Here is a 10,360-nt window from a genome sequence, read left to right on the forward strand (position 1 = left end):
TGTAACACTTACAGTATTCTTTAACTACCACAGCAGACTCTCTATGCGTGTTTCTGCAAGGCACAGTCTTCTACACCACTATACAAGCTCTCTGCAGCCAGGAAATAGCTGTTTTTTAACGCGATTCACCACAAATAAATTCGGATCAAAGTTAATCTTTTTGGAAAATTGGGTGAACCAGCCAAATCAAATTTTTGAGAAATTTCCTCATCTCTACTCATAACCATAACATATTTACTGTGTATAGCACATGTCCTTTCTTGTTTTCAGGGAACAACTGTGATCCCCTTCCTCACTTCCGTCCTGATGGACCCATCTCAGTGGGAGACTCCAGAAGAGTTCAACCCTAGACATTTCTTGACTGAGGATGGGCAGTTCCGCAACCAGTTGGCATTCATGGTTTACTCAGCAGGTAAGAGCTGGCAGTAAAGAGAAGACAAACAGAGCATATGGAATATTTATTGCAGGAAATAGAGTTTATTACCAGGTAGAAGTGAAAAAATTGTAGATGTGTCTCTTCTAATTGGTCACAGATGCAGCAGCTTAGAACTCATCTTCAGGACTGGCTTCCAATGTTGTGCCATGGTGGAACAACATGCACTTGTTGTGGTTTTGTGATGCAGTTTTTGTCCACACAGTTTTCACAAGTTTGCATTTTTCATTGTAAAAATGATACAAGAGGGCTAGAGATAGTTCAAAGGCAGGTGATGAGATTAGGCATTGGGATAGAGAATCTTATAATGACAGGTTGGAACAATCAAACATGTTCAGCTTAGAGACAGATGCGTTAGAGGTGATCTCATTAATACGTTGTCACGGCCTTTGGTTTGCGCTGTGACACTGTTGCCACACTTGCGGTTGCCCGTGGCAACGTGTTGCTGTGAGAGCATGCAGTGGCAGTGTCTTGGCCTTCTGGGTGATTGCCGTGACATGGTTGCCACGCATGCTGTTGCCGGTGGTAACATGTGGTTTAGTATGCTTGTGTGTGCACTTCCCCTTTAAGTTGTAGCCTTCCCTTGTCTGGTGTTGGAAGGGTTAACTCCCTTCCTAGTGTTTTGTGAATACTGGGTTTATGTGTGTGCGGGTGTGGCTGCTTGGGATATTTAGTCTCTGCTGGATGCTTGAAGCCCAGTGTTCCTCCAGCCTTGGTGTATGCTGGTGGTTCTCTGTTCCATCTGTCCAGTGAGGGCCACCCTTCTGGTCATCAATGTTATCACGGTGTCTCCTTCCCTTCCTGTCCCTTTGTGTATGGAGTGGGTTTTGACCAGGGTGTTGGTATGTCTATTTTTGGTGTTACATGTCTGGTGGTGTTTGGTGTCCAGCATGTTGTTTAGACATTCCCCTGTTTCACATTTATTGCAGCTATGAGTGTCCTGGGTTCCTGTGTGGTTCGTGGTCTGTGCTGTGTCTATTGATGTTGGTCTGGACACTAGCACTTGTGCACGGGTTCCAGTCAGTGTGTCTGGTTTCACTTACCTGCCATCTCCATATGCTGTATGTGTTCCCCTCTGCTTACAGCCTGGCCTTAGTTAGAGACTCCTGTTCCTCCGTGTTGAGGATGAACAGGTAGTCTCTCCCCTGCTCCTATGTGAGGGATTTCCAGAGCGACTCAGGATATTAGGTATCCCGTGTATGAGCCGTCCCACCATCGGGGTCCGCTCATACGGTGAGGAGTTAGGGTTGCCACCCGTCCGGGATTGTAATGCTGTGCCCGCGTACAAGCCTTTCTTAGACCCGGGCACAGGATTATTCATTCAAACTGCAGTGTGGACGTCCGACCGAGACTCCGATGATCCGATCTCATATTTAAGCTGTCACTCACTGCGGCGGCCGGCCTCCCCCCTCCTTCCCCCTCCTCCCTCCCCCCCCTTTTTTTTTAAATAGAAGCTAAATAAAACTTAAATACACAGGGTGTTCCCATCACTGAAAAATTTGATTATATTGAGAAAAAAAAGAGCAAAGCGTAAAATATGTTCAAATAACACCTGTATTAACCAACACCAACCTTTTTAACCTCCTCAGGACCGCCGTACGCAGGATTGCGTCTTTGCGGCGGCCCTGCTCTTCTGGGTGGATGCGCCGGCGCGTCCTCTCGCGAGACGCGAGATTTCCTGTGAACGCGCGCACACAGGAACGGAAGGTAAGAGAGTTGATCTCCAGCCTGCCAGCGGCGATCGTTCGCTGGCAGGCTGGAGATGTGTTTTTTTTTAACCCCTAACAGGTATATTAGAAGCTGTTTTGATAACAGCGTCTAATATACCTGCTACCTGGTCCTCTGGTGGTCCCCTTTGTTTGGATCAATCCACCAGAGGACACAGGTAGCTCAGTAAAGTACCACCAAGCACCACTACACCACACTCCTCCCCCCCCTCGTCACTTATTAACCCCTTATTAGCCCCTGATCACCCCATATAGACTCCCTGATCACCCCCCTGTCATTGATTACCCCCCTGTCATTGATTACCCCCCTGTCAAGCTCCATTCAGACGTCCGCATGATTTTTACTGATCCACTGATAGATGGATCGGATCCGCAAAACGCATCCGGACGTCTGAATGCAGCCTTACAGGGGAGTGATCAATGACTGTGGTGATCACCCCATATAGACTCCCTGATCACCCCCCTGTCATTGATTACCCCCCTGTCATTGATTACCCCCCTGTAAAGCTCCATTCAGACGTCCGCATGATTTTTACGGATGCACTGATAGATGGATCGGATCCGCAAAACGCATCCGGACGTCTGAATGAAGCCTTACAGGGGCATGATCAATGACTGTGGTGATCACCCCATATAGACTCCCTGATCACCCCCCTGTCATTGATCACCCCCCCCTGTCATTGATTACCCCCCTGTAAAGCTCCATTCAGACGTCCGCATGATTTTTACGGATCCACTGATAGATGGATCGGATCCGCAAAACGCATCCGGACGTCTGAATGAAGCCTTACACGGGCGTGATCAATGACTGTGGTGATCACCCCATATAGACTTCCTGATCACCCCCCTGTCATTGATTACCCCCCTGTAAAGCTCCATTCAGATGTCCGCATGATTTTTACGGATGCACTGATAGATGGATCGGATCCGCAAAACGCATCCGGACGTCTGAATGAAGCCTTACAGGGGCATGATCAATGACTGTGGTGATCACCCCATATAGACTCCCTGATCACCCCCCTGTCATTGATTACCCCCCTGTCATTGATCACCCCCCTGTAAAGCTCCATTCAGATGTCCGCATGATTTTTACGGATGCACTGATAGATGGATCGGATCCGCAAAACGCATACGGACGTCTGAATGAAGCCTTACACGGGCGTGATCAATGACTGTGGTTATCACCCCATATAGACTCCCTGATCACCCCCCTGTCATTGATCACCCCCCTGTCATTGATCACCCCCCTGTCATTGATCACCCCCCCTGTCATTGATCACCCCCCGTAAGGCTCCATTCAGACATTTTTTTGGCCCAAGTTAGCGGAATTATTTTTTTTTTTTCTTACAAAGTCTCATATTCCACTAACTTGTGTCAAAAAATAAAATCTCACATGAACTCACCATACCCCTCACGGAATCTAAATGCGTAAAATTTTTTAGACATTTATATTCCAGACTTCTTCTCACGCTTTAGGGCCCCTAGAATGCCAGGGCAGTATAAATACCCCACATGTGACCCCATTTCGGAAAGAAGACACCCCCAGGTATTCCGTGAGGGGCATATTGAGTCCATGAAAGATTGAAATTTTTGTCCCAAGTTAGCGGAACGGGAGACTTTGTGAGAAAAAAATTAAAAATATCAATTTCCGCTAACTTGTGCCAAAAAAAAAAAATTTCTATGAACTCGCCATGCCCCTCATTGAATACCTTGGGGTGTCTTCTTTCCAAAATGGGGTCACATGTGGGGTATTTATACTGCCCTGGCATTCTAGGGGCCCCAAAGCGTGAGAAGAAGTCTGGTATCCAAATGTCTAAAAATGCCCTCCTAAAAGGAATTTGGGCACCTTTGCGCATCTAGGCTGCAAAAAAGTGTCACACATCTGGTATCGCCGTACTCAGGAGAAGTTGGGGAATGTGTTTTGGGGTGTCATTTTACATATACCCATGCTGGGTGAGATAAATATCTTGGTCAAATGCCAACTTTGTATAAAAAAATGGGAAAAGTTGTCTTTTGCCAAGATATTTCTCTCACCCAGCAAGGGTATATGTAAAATGACACCCCAAAACACATTCCCCAACTTCTTCTGAGTACGGCGATACCACATGTGTGACACTTTTTTGCAGCCTAGGTGGGCAAAGGGGCCCATATTCCAAAGAGCACCTTTAGGATTTCACAGGTCATTTACCTACTTACCACACATTAGGGCCCCTGGAAAATGCCAGGGCAGTATAACTACCCCACAAGTGACCACATTTTGGAAAGAAGACACCCCAAGGTATTCCGTGAGGGGCATGGCGAGTTCCTAGAATTTTTTATTTTTTGTCACAAGTTAGTGGAAAATGCTGATTTTTTATTTTTTATTTTATTTTTTATTTTTTTTCATACAAAGTCTCATATTCCACTAACTTGTGACAAAAAATAAAAACTTCCATGAACTCACTATGCCCATCAGCGAATACCTTGGGGTGTCTTCTTTCCAAAATGGGGTCACTTGTGGGGTAGTTATACTGCCCTGGCATTCTAGGGGCCCAAATGTGTGGTAAGGAGTTTGAAATCAAATTCTGTAAAAAATGACCTGTGAAATCCGAAAGGTGCTCTTTGGAATATGGGCCCCTTTGCCCACCTAGGCTGCAAAAAAGTGTCACACATATGGTATCTCCGTACTCAGGAGAAGTTGGGGAATGTGTTTTGTGGTGTCATTTTACATATACCCATGCTGGGTGAGAGAAATATCTTGGCAAAAGACAACTTTTCCCATTTTTTTATACAAAGTTGGCATTTGACCAAGATATTTATCTCACCTAGCATGGGTATATGTAAAAAGACACCCCAAAACACATTCCTCAACTTCTCCTGAGTACGGGGATACCAGATGTGTGACACTTTTTTGCAGCCTAGGTGGGCAAAGGGGCCCATATTCCAAAGAGCACCTTTCGGATTTCACTCGTCATTTTTTACAGAATTTGATTTCAAACTCCTTACCACACATTTGGGCCCCTAGAATGCCAGGGCAGTATAACTACCCCACAAGTGACCCCATTTTGGAAAGAAGAGACCCCAAGGTATTCGCTGATGGGCATAGTGAGTTCATAGAACTTTTTATTTTTTGTCACAAGTTAGTGGAATATGAGACTTTGTAAGAAAAAAAATTAAAAAAATAAAAAAATCCTCATTTTCCGCTAACTTGTGACAAAAAATAAAAAGTTCTATGAACTCACTATGCCCATCAGCGAATACCTTAGGGTGTGTACTTTCCGAAATGGGGTCATTTGTGGGGTGTTTATACTGTCTGGGCATTGTAGAACCTCAGGAAACATGACAGGTGCTCAGAAAGTCAGAGCTGCTTCAAAAAGCGGAAATTCACATTTTTGTACCATAGTTTGTAAACGCTATAACTTTTACCCAAACCATTTTTTTTTTACCCAAACATTTTTTTTTATCAAAGACACGTAGAACAATAAATTTAGAGCAAAATTTCTATATGGATCTTGTTTTTTTTGCAAAATTTTACAACTGAAAGTGAAAAATGTCATTTTTTTGCAAAAAAATCGTTAAATTTCGATTAATAACAAAAAAAGTAAAAATGTCAGCAGCAATGAAATACCACCAAATGAAAGCTCTATTAGTGAGAAGAAAAGGAGGTAAAATTCATTTGGGTGGTAAGTTGCATGACCGAGCAATAAACGGTGAAAGTAGTGTAGGTCAGAAGTGTAAAAAGTGGCCTGGTCTTTCAGGGTGTTTAAGCACTGGGGGCTGAGGTGGTTAATGTGTGTAACAAGCATTTTTGTTGGGAAAGGTGGCAACCCTAACAGCCCAACCCCCCCCCCCTTCCCCCGCTCAGGACATCTATAGACCCACTCACTGCGGCACGCTAAGCCTCATCAGGACTCACTTCGTAAAAAAAAAATAATAATATTTTTATCAGGATATTCTGACCCCCATAATGTCCACGGAAATGAGTGGGGGCTCATTTTTTTGCGGCACGATCTGTTGTTTTTGACAATACCATTTTGGGTTGTGTATAACTTGATCACTTTTTATCTAATTTTCTTGGGAGATAAAGTGATGAAAAAACACAAATCTGCCTTTTTTTAAAATGTTTCTGTTATGCCATTCACCATAAGGGCTAACTTTTTTATATATTTTAATAGTATGGGCGTTTTTGCATGCGGTGATGCCCATAATGCATTTTTTTTGTTTCTTTTTATTTTGGTGAATGGGGGTGATTTAAATTTTTAGGGTTTTTATATATTTTCAAAACTTTTTTTTATTACTTTTTGTTAAGTTCCCCAAGTGGACCACAACTTACAATCATCAGATGCAAATTGCTCCATTATTCTGTATAGAAATCACTATATCACAGAGCTGCCATCTAGTGGCCTGAACTGGGATATACCAACAATGAGCCTGGAAGCCTAGTACATTTTTAGAACAGGGTGCTTTCTCTGATCTCCGCTGGGGGAAAGCGCGCCTGAAGAGGAATCCCGCGTTTACGGTTTTTAACACTCTTAGATGCCGTGAGTAAGGGGAACTCATTGCTGTGAGAGGAGGGGGCATGTGGCGTATCCTGGGGCCATGAGGGTGAAGAACTGTGTGAGGAGCTTTATGGGTGTAAATCTGTGCGGGAAGGCCGGAATCGTCAGAATGTAACTGTGTTGTTAGCACATTATTACAGGATTTGGGGCCCCACTTTTGATTTTGCCCAGGGCCACATTTTGTCTAAAACCGGCCCTTACTGTAGAGGACCAGTAGACTTTGTTTGGAGATCACATCAATATAGGAAAAGGCTCTTTAAACTTTGAGCATTCTTACTATGGAATGCCTGACCTTCAAGAAGCACTAATGGCAGATACTATGACAGCAGTTAAAAACGGGCAAAAGGTTTATCTAATAGCAAATCATTTCACAGGCAAAAATATTTTTTAGCTAGATCCAGGATACTTGATAAATTAGATGCAGGGTAAGGCCAAACTTTGCAAAATATATCAGTAACACAATGATGTGAAACAAGAACTACAGAGTTTCGTGGCAGAGTATAAATAATTAATATGGCTGTGTGCAACACCATGGAAAAAGGTCAAGCAGGTGTGTGACAAGAAACCAATGGGCTCCACAGAAAACTTGGATTGAAGCTCTACTCCATTATCAGCCAGAATGTTCAAAACTAAGATCAGGCAAAGGAAATCATTGTATAATAGGTGATGTAACTTTCTAACAGACAGTGCTTCAATTCCTCTCTATTTTCTAAACCTCTGCTTACAGTCAGTGAATGGGAATGCTCTTGTTTGCAGTCTCAAGTTGGTAAAAACGCGTAAAAACCTTGAGTCGAAGCTCATGGGCCCAGATGCAAAAGGTCAGCTTGCACTTGCTCTTTGGAGTCAACTCGGGCATGAACAGCCAACTTTAATCTACTTGGTTTGTAGGTTCTCGCATCGGACTCACATTAGTTAGTAGATACCCCTTCACAAGAGTTTAAGTAGTGGTAGGGTTGAGGTATGATCTTCTGTACAGTTGAGCAGTACCTTCCATGCAGACGCTCTTTGAAAACACTGTAACTTTTGCAGCCACCCCTCTTCCTTTATCTCCACAGCCTTCTTTGACTAAAAGCTACTTTTGGCATCAAAATTAATCATCTCCTTTCTGAAAATGGGCGTTCTGTCACCTTGCATCTTAAAGGAGTGGGCCACCTTTTTGGAATGGTTTTAGCAATCTGCCCTCTTGGGCAGACCTTGAAAGGGAAACATACTTTCCTGATCCCTGACGCTGGGTCCTAGCTCCTTCACTTCCCATCCTCACCAGCCTCTCTTGGGTCCCCTGCTGTCAACATCTGCTTTGACATCTCTGCAGCTGAGGACTGGCTGCAGCAGTGACCTGCTATCCTTGCGGCATGTCAATTGGTCATGTGACACAACGGGAGCAGGTCACCTCTGTTGCTAGTGATTGGCAACAGAGCAGCAACAAGGTGGATGTTTAAAGCGGGAGACACAAGGCAGCTGAAGCCTGGGAGTGAAGGAACTGGAACTTAGCAGCGATAATCTTGTAAGTATGCTTCCTTTTGCAGTTCTGTCCAGAAGTGAGGGGGTTGCTGGTGTGTTTTTTTTATTCAATGACCAAAAGCAGAAGTGTTAAAATGGTGAGAATCTGAAGCACAAAGTGGCAACCAAAGTTAATTATGACCTGATTATTACATAGAATTGTATTATTCTTCTAGGGAAGCGAGTTTGTCCTGCAGAGAACATGGCCCGCATGGAACTCTTCCTGTTCATATCCGCTCTGCTCCAAAAATTCACTTTCATCCTCCCCCCGGGGACAAAACTTCAGGATGCAAAATTTCTGAACTTACACAAGACTGAAATCCTTTTATTTGCCGAGATACGTGCTGAACCTCGTATGTTGTCCAAGTGAACGCCTGATGTCCAGCCGCACACCATGGAAGAGAATGAGAAGACATAACAATCCAGAAAATGATGAATGAAAATATGTTAAAATGTTTAGAATATTGGTAATCCAGATACAATGTTACTGTAGCTTTTCCTTTGTAATTACAGCTCAGACATCAGAATATCTCATGACCTGTCCCATTGTGATTACAGGAGACTATTCCGCCATGTTCTGTATATTAGAAGCCTTCTAGGGGGAATGGAGTGAAATCCACTTCTGTATGTGGAGATTTGGATCATTCGAACATTTTAACTTGAGATGAGCAAATTGATTCTAACAATTCAAAATATATCCAGATTTTATTTTATTTTTTTAAATTTGGATTTTTTAGAACCTAAGTTTATTGATATTGATTCTAGTGAATTTTTCCAGAGAGAGAAGAAGCGAGAGAGAGTACAGTACATTCAATAGTATATTCAAGGATTGATCCCTATACAAAGTGCATGGCCGAATTGTACGAATCGGACAAAAAAGAAAGTTAACAAAATGTGGTCATCTCTAATTGTAATATAACATAATATACATAAAGTTGAGAATATGGTAAAACAGTCTAACCAGTTAACCCTTTCCCTGCCAGGTGCTTTTGGACTTTTCTGCACCTTTGGCAGCCCGGAGAATATTCACAGTTTTTAGTGCACATATCGTGTAACCCAAATTACAAGCCAGAAACACAACAACCCCCATACCTATATATTTTTGAACATGTTGTCAAAATGCAGCGCAGCACTTTATACACAAAGAGAACTTGATAAAATTTTGTGTAAAAGTGTACATTTTAATTTAAATAAATTGTAGAAAACGTAAAACTTGGGGCTAAAAGCATAACCAAATCAGAAAATTGGACTCATAACACCTCCTAATGGAGATAACCGAACCAGTCGAGGTTCATTTCGGGTCCGGTTCGTCGAATTTTTGAAAAAAAGATGCTCCAATTGCCCTGAAAGTTGGTATATAACCCCCTCTAGCCTTCTAGGACTTATAAGTTTTAGGATAACGCAATAGTTAATGATGTCTGAGTGACGCTGACATACATGTGGTTAAATGCATGTTTGACAGCATTGACATACAGCGTGTTACCACAGCGCGCCGACACATGTGTTCTGCTTTTTCATATTTCAAAGCTGCCCTCATTGTGGGCAGATGATGTTTAACCTTTTGCCTATCGCTGCACGACTTTATACGTCGCGGCCCCTATCTGTAAAAGAAAAAAAAAAAGAAAGAAAAATTCTAAAATTATAGCAATAGTTGCGAGGATTAGCAATAGTATAGCGACTACGTACACACCCATACAATTATATAACCCCTTTTTCGTTCATGAAAAAAATATATATATATATATTTATATATATTTATTAATATTAGCAATAGTATAGTGGAATGTGTGTAAAATTTACAAACGTAAACACATTATTTATTATAAAAATCTAGGTATTCATTTTAGCTATATTTTGTATAGAAGGGTTTTTTTCTGTGTAAAATATACAAACACACGCATTTTTTTTATTTATAAAAAAAAAAAAACATTAAAATTTCTTAATTTCCCCAAGATGAATACATTATGGGAACAACATTAAAAAAGTCACTTTGAAGGGGCTTGTAATGTTTTGGCACTGTACAAGATTTTTCTGGCAGTAAGGTGCCATAGAACCAGCAATAGAAAAATGAAAGTCTTGCGGCCGGCTCAGCCAGTAGATAAATTGCATTAGTAGCAACCATTTTCAGGGTACAAGCGTATGGTGATGGTTTCAGAAATGTC

General features: G+C 42.3%; 1 protein-coding gene across 3 annotated transcripts in view; it reads left to right on the forward strand.

Annotated features, from left to right (window-relative positions):
- The window catches only part of LOC121002842 (cytochrome P450 2C29-like), a 125,977-nt gene extending 116,912 nt beyond the window's left edge, over window positions 1-9,065 (forward strand). For all 3 annotated transcript variants that reach the window (XM_040434451.1, XM_040434452.1, XM_040434453.1), the window contains 2 exons: window positions 271-412; window positions 8,375-9,065. In XM_040434451.1, the coding sequence (XP_040290385.1) occupies window positions 271-412; window positions 8,375-8,568 (336 nt within the window). In that variant the 3' untranslated portion in view covers window positions 8,569-9,065. The remainder of the gene's footprint in view (window positions 1-270; window positions 413-8,374) is intronic.
- Window positions 9,066-10,360: the final 1,295 nt, after the last annotated feature.

The sequence above is a fragment of the Bufo bufo genome, chromosome 5 (assembly GCF_905171765.1).
Source record: "Bufo bufo chromosome 5, aBufBuf1.1, whole genome shotgun sequence".
Taxonomy (NCBI): Eukaryota; Metazoa; Chordata; class Amphibia; order Anura; family Bufonidae; genus Bufo; species Bufo bufo.